At 45.9% G+C, this 13,441-nt stretch overlaps 1 protein-coding gene across 3 annotated transcripts in view; it reads left to right on the forward strand.

Annotated features, from left to right (window-relative positions):
* Positions 1-12,959, forward strand: part of mospd1 (motile sperm domain containing 1) — a 32,203-nt gene extending 19,244 nt beyond the window's left edge. For all 3 annotated transcript variants that reach the window (XM_033030189.1, XM_033030190.1, XM_033030191.1), the window contains 2 exons: positions 7,196-7,357; positions 11,024-12,959. In XM_033030189.1, coding sequence (XP_032886080.1) covers positions 7,196-7,357; positions 11,024-11,055 — 194 coding nt within the window. In that variant the 3' untranslated portion in view covers positions 11,056-12,959. The remainder of the gene's footprint in view (positions 1-7,195; positions 7,358-11,023) is intronic.
* Positions 12,960-13,441: the final 482 nt, after the last annotated feature.

Below are 13,441 nucleotides of genomic sequence, written 5' to 3' on the forward strand. Positions count from 1 at the left end.
TCTAGCCTACCATGCAGGACCTTATCAGAGGCTTTACCGAAGTTCATATTGACAACTTCCACTGTCCTGCGCTCACACCTCCTCCAGGTGACCTCTTCTGTCAAATAGTGAGGCATTAGTTACATTCCAAGGAAGGGAAAAGGATATACCGCACCATTTTAACATTAATGGGATGATGTATTAGATGTCGTAACTTTAAGGTTGATAAATCCCCAGAGCCTGGTAAGTCATCCTAGGGGCTATGGGAGACAAGGCAAGACAAAGTTTCTGACAGAGATATGCTGCCATCCATCCACCGGGTTGCCAATGACTGAAGATGTAGTGTCTTTACTCAGAAAGCGCATCAGCGAGAGGCCAGTTTGTTGCTAACAAGTCAAAATATCAGTGTCGGGGAGGGTATGGGACACTGATTTCAAGGGATGGGATTAATGTATAATTGGAAAAGTGTTGATTAATCAGCTACAGTTAACATGGCTTTGTTGAGGGGAGATCTGCCTAACTAATGTGAGTTTTTTGAACAAATGTCAAAATATCTTGACGAGGAGAGTGGAGTTGATGGAGTCCCCAAGGACTTCAGTAAGGTCTTTGACAAGGTCACACGTGGAAGGCTGCTCCAATCGGTTGGAGCTCTGTGAAATCCAGGACATCGTGGATACAAAGTTGCCATGGTAATTGACAGAGTGTGATGATATGTACAGCAGAGATTGGTGTTGGCACATCTACTGGTTGCCATATATAGTCATGATTTGACTAGATTGAATGTAGATAGTATGATCGGCAAGTTTGCTGCTGACACAAATTGGTGGTGGTGTGGACACTTGATGTCGGTGACCCTGCAGTGCATTCCAGGTACATGCCACTCTCTGAGTGAAGTAGGCCCCCCTCCGATCCAAAACACTTCCCCCTTACCCTAACCTATGTCTTTAGTTGTATCTAGCACTGATGTTTCCTGCAGTGTACCCTCTGTACCCATTATAATGTTGTGTAACACAACCATGTCCCTACTGAAGCTCTTCTGCTGCAGGTGTCTGTTCTCACCCTTGATCTGCTCCATCCCAGGTAATATCCTGGTGAATCTCCTCTGGTCCCTCAGCAACGCTGTTGCATCCTTCCTATACTTGGTGATCTGCACCAGTACCACAGGAACGGACACAAACTAGTTGAAAACCTATACTCCACAACTAGCTGCACCGCTAGCCAAACACAACGCTGGCATCTACCCAGCACTGTACAGAATTGGCAGCTATGTCGTGACGGATGAATCAATTAATGCCCAATCAGTCTATCTCATTCTTCTGCAAGTTGATGGAATGTAGCATCACAGAATGACCTGGACAACATTCTGACATAGTAAGATAAGAAGCAAATTATATTCGTGCCACAGAAGTGCCCGGCACTGCCCATCACCAACAAGAGAGAATGCACCCATCAGTCAGCTTCATTGTCACAGTCCTCAACATGATAATATAGACCAAAGTCAATATGGTTTGGAGAAGGGGCGATCTTCCCTGACAAACCAATTGCCATTCTTTGAGGAAGTTTAAACTGGATTGGCAGGGAGGGTGGGATCTCGTACAGGACAGAGGCACGTGAGAGGCTAGAAGTTGGTATGGAGGGTGGTGTGGGAAAGGTTAGTGGACAGAACAGGCAGGTGAAAAGCGGAGAGCGAGGAAGAAGGGTTGGTTTAAACTGCACGTATTTTAATGCAAGGGGCCTGACGGGTAAGGCAGATGAGCTTAGGGCATGGATAGGTACGAGCGACTGGGACCTTGTAGCCATGACTGAAACCTGGTTAAGGGAGGGGCAGGACTGGCAGCTCAATGTTCCGGGGTACAGGAGCTTCAGGAGAGACAGGGGTGAGGGAAGAAGAGGAGGGGGAGTTGCATTGTTGGTTGAGGAGGATGTCACGGCTGTGATCAGAGGTGACATTACGGACGGTTCATCTAGTGAGGCTATATGGGTGGAGCTGAGGAACAAGAAAGGGATGGTCACCTTGTTGGGGGTGTACTACAGACCCACAAATAGTTAACGGGAATTAGAAGAACAAATATACCAGGAGATTGCAGACAACTGCAGGTCAATTAAGGTTGTTGTAGTAGGGGATTTTAACTTTCCCAATATAGACTGGGAAAATCAGCATGAACGTTCTAGATGGGGTGCAATTCCTCAAAAGTGTTCAGGAGAGTTTTCTTAAGCAGTATGTAGAGGCCCCCACACGTGAGAGGGCAATACTGGATCTAGTATTGGGAAATTGGGAAGGCAAGTTAATGAAGTGTGTGTGGAGGAGCCTTTTGGGACCAGTGACCACAGTTCGATTAGGTTTAAGATAGTTATGGATCGGGACGGAGAGGGTCCACGTGTTAAAATGCTCAACTGGGGTAAGGCCAACTTTGAGGGTATGGGAGAAGGTCTCACTCAAGTTGACTGGAGCAGGTTATTTGAGGGGAAAGGAACATCGGCCAGGTGGGATGTTTTTAAAAGTGTGCTGACGAAAGCTCAGGATATATACGTCCCTGTTAGAGTGAAGGGGAAAACAGGCAAACGTAAGGAATCTTAGCTGACGAGGGAAATTGAGGCGTTGGTGAAAAAAAAAAGGATGCATGGGACAGGTAAAGGCAGCTCGGATCAAGTGCATCCCTGGAGGAGTTTCGGGAACTAAGGAGTAAACTGAAAAAGGAGATCAGAAGGGTAAAAAGGGGCCAGGAGATAGCTCTAGTGGGTAGCATTAAGGACAATCCCAAAAGATTTTATAAATACACTAGACCAACTGGGACCCGTTGGGTCCTTGTTACACGGGAGGCCTGATCCCCCAACGCAATATTCCACCACTCACCCATAGCCCCCACAGGAGGCCTGGTCCCCCAACGCAACCCGTTCCCCAAGGCAATATTCCACCACTCACACGTTTCCTCAACGCAACCCGTTCCCCCAATGCAATATTCCACCACTCACCCATAGCCCCCAACTGCGCAGGGGCTGCTCATTTTGCCTTATTCACCACCTCTGTGTGGAGCCACAAGAGATGGGCAAGGTCCTCAATGAGTATTTCTCCTCTGTATTTACTGAGGAGAAAGAGAGCAGGACGGAGGAACTTTAGGCAGTCCATGGAAATGTCTTGAGAGCAGTCAGTGTTACCGTCAAAGAAGTACTGAAGGCACTGTCGTGTATGAAGGTAGACAAATCTCCAGAGCCGAGGACACTGCGGGAAACTAGAGAGGAAATTGCGGAAGCCCTGGTTGAAATTTACAAGTCTATTACAAATTTACAGAGAGATGCCGGAACACTGGAGGGTGGCAAATGTTGTGCCTTTTTTTAAGGGCTACAAGGACAATGCTGGGAACTATAGGACGGTGAGCTTAACATCTGTAGTTGGAAAGTTACCAGAGAATATTCTAAGGGATGGGTTATACAGGCATTTGGTTGGGCAAGGGCTGATTAGGGAGTCTGCATGGTTTTGTACGTGTGAGGTCGTGTCTCACAAATCTGATTGATTTTTTTGAAGATGTGACCAAATAGGTCGATGAGGGCAGAGCTGTAGATGTTGTGTACATGGATTGTGTAAGGCATTCGACAAGGTTCCGCATGGTAGGCTGCTCTAGGAGGTTAGATCGCATGGAATCCAAGGAGAGATAGCTGAATGGATAACAAATTGGCTCCATGGAAGGAAGCTGAGGGTGATGGTGGAAGGTTGCTTCTCGGACTGGAGGCCTGTGACTAGTCGTGTGCCTCAGGGTTCGGTGCTGGGCCCGTTACTATTTGTCATCTACATCAATGATTTGGATGAGAACATACAGGGCAAGATTAGCAAGTTTGCTGATGATACAAAAGTTAGTGGTTTTGCAGATAGTGAAGATGGTTGTGAAAGATTACAGCAGGATCTGGATCGATTGGCCAGGTGGGCGGAGGAACAGTTGATGAAATTTAATACAGAAAAGTGTGAGGTGTTCCAATTTGGGATGTCGAACAAGGGCAGGATCTACACAGTGAATGGTATAGGAAATCTTTGTTGTCACATGAGACTAGGCATATTCAGTTTCTTTGCTTGCATACACAATGTATACAAATAGCAGACACCTACCATGCTGACCAAGTTACAAAGCACGCCAGCTCCCCCTTTTGTCTCTTCCCCCTCCATCTCCCCTGCAGTTCTCCCACACCGGGTCCCCTTTGTTCTTTGTTCTCCCCGCTAACGGCAGTCCCTCCACGCCGGCTCCTCCATTGTTCTTCCCCTCCTCCCCCCACGCCGGCTCCTCCATTGTTCTTCCCCTCCTCCCTCACGGTGATCCTCCACGCTCTCATTGACCGTCGACCGTGGGTCGACCCACGAGGCATCGCCGCCGCCGCGAGGCTTCACCTCCATCGAGGCCCCACCGTCATGAGGCTTCATTGATGCCGCTAGCGAAGCCTCACCGCCATCGATGCCGCACTTCACGCCTCCGTCGTGCCAACCCGGGCTGTAGCCGCGGGCTCCGTCAGCCGCTTCACCCGACCCGGGCTTCTACCCGCGAGGCCCCGGCCGGGCCCAGACTCGGGCTTCTACGCGGTGATCCAAAGGCATCGAGAGCGTGGCGCCTAGATAAAGGCCTCCAGCCACATTCTCAGCCCACAGGCACGGCCCGTCGGGAAGCCTTTGACGAATGGTAAGCCTCTGGGTAGTGTTGTAGAGCAGAGGGATCTAGGAGTACAGGTGCATGGCTCCTTGAAGGTGGAGTCGCAGGTAGATATGGTGGTCAAAAAGGCTTTTGGCACTTTGGCCTTCATAGAAACATAGAAAATAGGTGCAGGAGGAGGCCATTCGGCCCTTCGAGCCAGCACCGCCATTCATTGTGATCATGGCTGATTGTCCCCAATCAATAACCCGTGCCTGCCTTCTCCCCATATCCCTTGATTTCACTAGCGCTCTATCTAACTTGCTCTTAATTCCATCCAGTGATTTGGCCTCCACTGCCCTCTGTGGCAGGGAATTCCATCAGTCAGAGTATTGAGTATAAAATTTGGGAGGTCATGTTGCAGTTGTATAAGATGTTGGTGAGACCACATTTTGAATATTGTGTTCAGTTTTGGGCACCATGTTATAGGAAAGATATTGTCAAGCTTGAAAGGGTTCAGAAAGGATTTACGAGGATGTTGCCACACAAGAGGGTGGGAGAGGGAGAGGTTGAGTAGGCTGGGTCTCTATTCCATGGAGAGCAGGAGAATGAGGGGTGATCTTATAGAGGTGTATAAAATCATGAGAGGAATAGATTGGGTCGATGCACAGAGTCTCTTGCCCAGTGTAGGTGAATCGAGGACAAGAGGACAGGTGTAAAGTGAAGGGGAAATTATTTAATAGGAATCTGAGGGGTGTATTGAACAAGCTGCCAGAGGAGGTAGTTGAGGCTGGGACTATCCAAACGTTTAAGAAACAGTCAGACAGGTTCATGGATAGAACAAGTTTGGAGGGATATGGACTTGCAGGCAAGTGGGACTAGTGGAGCTGGGACATTGTTGTCTGATGTGAACAGATTGGCTGAATGGCAGAAGACAAAGAGTGGCAATAAAAGAGGCTTTTTCTGGTTGGCTGCCAGTGACGAGTGGTGATCTGCAGGAATAGGTGTTAGCGCTGCTACTCCACGTTGTATATTAATGATTTGGATAAGGGAATTGATGACTTTGTGGTAAAGTTTGCAGATAATAGGAAGATAGGTGCAGGGGCAGGTAGTGCAGAGAAAGCAGGGACTCTGCAGAATGACTTGGAGAGTGGGCAAAGAAGATTGCAGATGGAATATAATGTAGCAAAGTGTGGTGTCATGCATTTTGGTCATAGGAATAAAGGCGTAGACTATTTTCTAAATGAGAAGAGGTGCCAAGGAACTTGGGAGTGCTGGTGCAGGATTCCCAAAAGGTTAATTAGCAAGTTGTAAGTAAGGAAGGCAAATGCAATGTTAGCATTTGTTTCGAGACGACTGGAATATAAAAACAGGGATGTGATGCTGAGCCTTTATACGGTGATTGTGGTCAGACCGCATTTGGAGTATTGTGAGTGGTTTTGGAGTCCCATATCCGAGGAAGGATGTGGAGAGGGTCCAGACGAGGTTTACAAGAATGATCCTGGGGATGACTGGTTTAACACATGATGAGCTTCTGACTGCACTGGGCCTGTCACTGGAGATTGGAAGGATGAGGGGGCACTTCATTGAAAATTATCGAATAGTGAAACTCCTAGATAGAGTAGATGTGGAGAGGATGTGTCCACAAGTGAGAGAGTCTAGGACTAATGGTCATAGCCTCAGAATAAAATGACAAATATTTAGAAAGGAGAGGAGGAATTTCTTTAGTCAGTGGGCAGTGAATCTGGAATTTATTGCCACAGACAGATGTGGAGGACATGTTATTGGGTATTTCTAAGAGCGTTTGACAGTTACATGCTTGTTAAGGGTGCAAGTGTTATGGGGAGAAGGCAAGAGAATCCGATTGAGTGGGAAAGATCAGTCAGCCATGATTGAATGGCAGAGAAGAGTTGATGGGTCGATTAGCCTACGTGCTCTTATGACATGAATTGATCATCCTAGGCGTCATTTTTTATTAGAAACTGAAGCTGTTGCATGAAGACCAAGACCACAGGAACAGGTCTGAGGCTGGGACCTTCAGCGAATGCCCAATCCCAACATCACTGCTCTTTTACACTCAGTGAGCTATGTTGTCAGTGGGAATACATCCTGGTTGAGCACAGCTAAAACATTCTCATTTTGGGTAAAACCTGTTTGGTTCACAGTCCATCAATTATACAAAGTGTTTAAGAAGGAACTGCAGATGCTGGAAAATCGAAGGTACACAAAACTATACAAAGTGTTCATCTGTTCATTGTGGGAGAGCAAACAGCGCCATTGTAACCAGTGGGTCTGCTGCCAGCAACTTGCATCTCTTGCATGGAACTTATCAGGTCCAGAAACTTATAAGCTTATAAAGCAATTTGTCCTTTCATATTTAATGGCTAATATCAGTAAAGATTCTCATTTTTACCAGCCCCTTTTGCTACATTCTTTGCTACATCTGGGATACTATTTTTGTGCCCACTACAAAAAAGATAGATCCAAAACACTAACTCAAAGTCTCTGCTATTTCTTTACATATCATTACATTCTCTACATTCATTACATACTCAGCTTCATTGCCCGCCTCTTGGTGGACTCATGAACGTCTCGTTAATTTTCAGAATCTAGAACTGTCTCTTCAGGACCCAGTCTGCTCACTGTCTTCTTGGGAATCATCTGCATTGTAGCATTGATGTTACCGACACTTGGAGAAGCAGAGTCCCTGGTGCCTGTCTACCTCCACTTAAGTGTCAATCAGAAGTTAGTTGCTGCATATGTTTTGGGTAAGTATGTTTCAGATTAAATACAGAGAATTTTGTGTTTACAAATATAAACAAATGTGTATAATCATGTACAAAGCAAAATCCTGCAGGTTTCAGTTCAAGCTAGGACAAGTTCTACACAAATGCAAGAGCAGGGAAAGTTGATCTGGGGAGGGCGAGAGGAGCAAGAGGTCAGATACGTGATGCAGATGTGCAAGAGAAAGCAGTGGATCAGTTCATGCTGTGCAGGTCGCATCCACTGGCACGCACCCGTCTGAGCTGGTGTACCTGGTCTATGCTGGCGGTCGTGTTGCCTCCGATGCCCAGTCCCATTGGAACTGGAAAGCGGATGCTTATGCTGTACGGATGGCTTCCATCCTGCACATTTTAAGAGAACTTCATGGCGAGAAAGAGAAGGGTGGTAATATAAAGGGAATTAGAATATTGAACAGCAAAGCTGTAATAACGTCATCCTTCGGCAGTCAGTGAAGAGCTGGACTTTGGTCCCTCGGAGAGCATGCTGCAAGGACATTGGTGATTAACATCCAATGTCAGCTCTGGGTAGTGTAAGTGGTGGGATCAGGCATCGGCCATTTGACCTTTGAAAACATTCATCGAGGTCAGAGCTGACCTTCCTCCATGGCACCCTCCTCATTTCCTTGATGTCCAGGAATCTATTATTCTGAATGGATTTAACAACCTCACCCCTCCTGGGTAGAGAATTCCAAACATTCCTTGTCATCCGAGTGAAAATCTTCACTTCATCTCCTTCCTAATTGATCTACTTACTATGAGGCTGGGAGTCCCCTGGTATTAGACCCAGCCAGGGCTAACATCCCTCTGCATCTGAAGCGTTTTGCAAGATTTGCTGAACTCGTGAATACAATAATCTCCCTCCCAGGAAGCAGCTTTGTGAATCTACACTGCACTCTCTCTAGGCACATTTATCCATTTTTAGATAAGACCAACAATGTACGCAGTCCACCAGACTTTAGCAAGTTTCAATGCGATCATTCCTCATTCTTGTAAACTCGAGGTCATGTCCATCCTCTCTGTGGGTGCTACACCTGCCACCATCGGGATCAGCTGGTGAGTCCATGTTGCACTCCGTCTGTACCAGCATTTTCTTCTTTAGGTAAAAAGTCTCGGTGTCTGCTTGTGATGCAGAATCACCAAGGCATATGTGTGACATCTTCATCACCAGAGGAGGAGGAGTGAAGGCCAGAGGTGGCACCTGCATGTTGGCCTCAGTTCACCCAACACCTTTAGAATGTCAACGTTACTCAACCTTCACACAGGGGCGGTGTCAATCTGACTCAGTGGGATTAGGCAGTTTACACCAGGATATCACACGAAAAGCATTCTAGTGCTGTTTGTTCACACTGCACAGGAAACACTGTGGCTGTATTGCTCAAATTCAAACCATGCTGCCAATCAACCATAACAACTCCATCCCTACTACGTTTGGATTCAGATTAGCTTGTTGTCATATATTCCTTATTCATCTGAAGCTCATGCAGATAAGCACAAGGTGTTGTATTTTGGGAAGTAAACCAGGTCAGGACCTTCACAGTGAATGGCCGGGCTACAGGGAGTGTTGTCGAGCAGAGGCATCGAGGAGTGCAGGGACATAGTTCTGTGAAAGTGGTGTCACCAGTAGATCTGGTGGTCAAGAAGGCCTTCAAGCACATTGATCTTCATCGGTCAGGGTACTGAGTGTAGAAGTTGTGATGTTATGGTACAGTTGTACAAGACATCGGAGTGCCACTGCACTTAGAGTTTAGTGTTCACTCACCCTGCTAGAGGAAAGAAGTTATTAAGCTGGAAAGAGTGCAGAGAGGATTTATAAGGGTTTTGCCAGGACATGAGGGCCTGAGATAAGATGTTGGGCAGGATAAGACCTTACTCTTTGAAGCACAGGAAGATGAGTGGTGATCTTAAAGAGATGTATAAGATCATGACGGGAATAGATAGGGTCAATGCACAGTCTTTGACCCAGAGCAAGGGAATCAAGAACCAGAGGACCGAGGTCTAAGGTGAGAGGGGAATGATTTAATAGGATGGTGGGTATATGGAACGATTTGACGGAGGAGGTAGTTGAGGTTGTTAAAAGGATCCACATGGTTGGCTGCTCTGGAAGGTTAGGTCGCATGGGATCCAAGGAGAGCTAGCTGAATGGATAGCAAATTGGCTTCACGAAAGGAAGCAGAGGGTGATGGTGGAAAGTTGCCTCAGATTGGAGGCCTGTGACTAGTGGTGTGCCTCAGGGTTCGGTGCTGGGCCCGTTACTGTTTGTCATCTATGTCAATGATTTGGATGAGAATATGCATGGCAAGATTAGCAAGTTTGCTGATGATACAAAAGTGGGTGGTTTTGCAGTTAGTGAAGATGACTGAAATATTGCAGCTGGATCTTGATCCATTGGCCAGGTGGGTTGAGGAATGGTTGATGGAATTTAATACAGAGAAATGTGAGATGTATGCATTTTGGAAAGTCTAACATAGGCAGGACCTACACAGTGAATGATTGGGGTCTGGGGAGTGTTGTAAAGCAGAGGGATCTAGGAGTGCAGGTGCATGGATCCCAGAAGGTGGAGTTGCAGGTAGATATGGTGGTCAAAAAGGCTTTTGGCACTTTGGCCTTCATCAGTCAGAGTATTGAAGTAGGGAGGTCATGTTGCAGTTGTATAAGGCGTTGGTGAGGCCGCATTTAGAGCTTTGCGTTCAGTTCTGGGCACCATGTTATAGGAAAGATGATGGCAAGCTGGAAGAGGTACAGGGAAGATTCACGAGGATGTTGCCAGGACTAGAGGGTGTGAGCTATAGGGAGAGGTCGAGTAGGCTGGGTCTCTATTCCTTGGAGAGTAGGAGGATGAGGGGAGGATCTTATAGAGGTGTATAAAATCATGAGAGGAATAGATTGGGTAGATTCACAGAGTCTCTTGCCCAGAGTAAGTGAATCGAGGACCAGAGGACAGGTGTAAAGTGAAGGGGAAAAGATCTAATAGGAATCTGAGGGTAACTTATTTACACAAAGGGTGGTGGGTGTATGGAACAAGCTGCCAGAGGAGGTAGTTGAGGCAGGGACTATCCAAACGTTTAAAAACTGTTAGACAGGTACATGGATAGCACAGGTTTGGAGGGATATGGACCAAACACGGATAGGGACTAGTGTAGCTGGGACATGTTGGCCCGTATGGGCAAGTTGGGCCAAAGTGCCTGTTTCCACACTGTATCACTCTACCACTCTAGGTGCTATAACAGCATTTAAAAGACATTTGAACAGGTTCAAGGATAGGAAAGGTTGAGAGGAATATGGGCCAAATACAGACAGGTGGGACTAGTGTAGATGTGGCATCATGGTCAGCATGGGCAAGTTAGGCCAAAGGGCCCATTTCCACACTGTATAATTTTGACCCAGAATAAATATAGTGCAATGATAATAAATATGATGAGCAATTAATATTTCGCATGAAGCAGTTTGGGGAGATTCTTCTTGAAAGCCTCGGATTCTTACTTTGCCAGTGTTCACCCAAGGTTTCTGGTTAGAAATACCCGTTTTCAACGTATTTGTAAATGAACCAGGTGACAGCGGATGTATAATTCTACAGGCTAGATAAAGTGGAGTTAAACATGTCCCAGTGCAGTGTTTGGTTAAAGCAAGTAAAGCAAGTGCTGTTTGTTTCAGGGCTGGTGACCATGGTCATCCTGCGTACATGAGGGAGGAACGGCCGGTGAAGTGACTGAGGCCGAGTCACCACATGCAGCTCGCCGCCTCGTTGGCTGAGCGGAAGGAAACTGACCCGGGCCCGGCTCTGCCCGTCTCCTGCGTGTTTTAATATTTACAGCTTGAGCAGCCTGTAAGCATCCTCGCCGACAGCACCATCATAAGCTTTGTTTTAATGCTCTGAATATGTTGGAGAAACAGTTTCACATGTGCACAGAACTTTTATTAAACAGAATATCATTTATTACATTTTAAACTGGCTGCAAATACTATGGGTCTCACCACATGGGCGGGGTTTAGTCCCCAATAAGTGCATACGCCTCCCTACCCGCCATAGCACAGAATATAATCCAAGTAACTAGTACAATGGGATCTGAGAAAAATTAACTGTTCTCCTCAGCTCCGGACACCACTATCTTCTGAGCTTTTTATTTAAATGTCTACATCAAACTTTAAGATGATTATTAAATAGCCTCAATTGTTCATAGTAATTACTCAGTGCGTAGCTCAACTCTGAGGCAGAAGCTTGAATTCAAATCCTGCCTCGTTTTCCCACTCGGCCTCATCTGCCATGCTCCACAGCTAGAGTCTCACAGTATAAGAGGGACCCAATACTGTAATTCTAGTGACCAGTTCTCCTGAATATCCTAGTCAATATTTATCCCTCGCCAAACTTCACTAAGATTATTCAGTGGTCATCACACTGTGGGTAATGTTTGTGTCCAAATTGAGGTTTTCCATGGCAATAAGTGGCTATATTTCCACAATACTTCATTGGCTGTGAAGTCTGAATTGTACAGAACTGCTTATTGCAGCCATTCCTCACTTGCTGCAGAGTGGACCAAGAGGAAGCAGAATGCATTCATAGTAGCTACAGTAGTTCACAGGGAGATTGATGTGATGTGTATTGATGCACAGAGCCAGTGTAGGACCATTATACACTCTGTTGCCGTCACTCGTTGATGGAATGAAAGTTGCCTCAGGTTTGTCCTGGAACCTGCTCTCACTGGGGTGATTGTAACTAGGTTTTTGGTCATTGCACAAGTGCCTTCTACAATGAAGGGTAACATGCTGTGGCATATCTCTTGCACAAACAACCCTCTCGTCAGTATGAGTACACTGATTACAGCATTAAGAGATTCACGTTTCCTCTGCAGGACAAAGGAACCAAGCAGCCCTTCCCCTTGGGATGTTTTAACTTGTATTGTTCCTGCCAATGGGGGAAAAGGGACGGTGGGAGCAACAAAGTCACACGGAAGTCTAATCCTTGGGCATCCAGAGTCCAAATCAAAAGAAGTCTTAGCACCTAATCCTACAAACAACTGCAAAACCTTTCATAATGTAGCAAATGGTTGGGATGAGGCAAGAGGGATATTGATGACAATGGAATAGTATTTGATAAAGAGAGAAAAATAAATGAATGAATAAAATGTAGGTCTTATAATACACCTTGCCCTGTGCACCTGTCAGCTGCTCCATACTTTGCCATTTCACTGTTGTTTGTGCATCCTTCAGAGAGCTGCATGTTTGATGTGTATCACCACTGCTGCCTGGCAGATCATTCCCTTTTCTTGATCAGGAAAGGTAAACCCAGGCTGTTCTAGAGGGAATACTTCAAAACAATGAACATATTTAAAGAACTTGTTTAAAGTTTTAAGGTCTACACATATATTACATGAAATCTTGAGTTACTGAATGAAGTTAAATTGTGACTTCATCTGTTACAAATACAAGCAGGGGAAGATAAGTAGGAAGTATCCAGAAATGAATCACAGCCATCCACACTGCAGACTCTGTGAAGCTGTTTTTAAAAGACAAAGTATGACACCTTGTAAATGTTTACATCATGATTTATACAATTTATTTAAACATTTTAATAAAGTTATTTTTGAGAACAGATCATCCTTTTTTGCTTTGTCCATTGAGAGATGGGCAATTCTGACTCCAACTGGGGATGCAATCACTCAATCCAATTTCTACCACTGACACAAGGCTCACTGGCTTTTTGTTACCTGGCTTATCCCTGCCGCCCTTAAATAAAGGAACAACTTCAACCACTATGTGGTGTCTCAACTGTGGCCGACAAGATGGCAGGTGGGCTGAGGAATGGTTGATGGAATTTAATACAGAGAAATGTGAGCTGTTACATTTTGGGACGTCTAACAAGGGCAGGACCTACACAGTGAATGGTAGAGCCCTGGGGAGTGTAGTAGAGCAGAGGGATCTAGGAGTGTATGTGCATGGTTCCTAGAAGGTGGAGTCGCAGGTAGATACGGTGGTCAAAAAGGCTATTGGGACATTGGCCTTCATCAGTCAGAGTATTGAGTATAGAAGTTGGGAGATCATGTTGCAGTTGTATAAGACGTTGGTGAGACCATA

The sequence above is a fragment of the Amblyraja radiata genome, chromosome 12, assembly GCF_010909765.2.
Source record: "Amblyraja radiata isolate CabotCenter1 chromosome 12, sAmbRad1.1.pri, whole genome shotgun sequence".
Classification (NCBI taxonomy): domain Eukaryota; kingdom Metazoa; phylum Chordata; class Chondrichthyes; order Rajiformes; family Rajidae; genus Amblyraja; species Amblyraja radiata.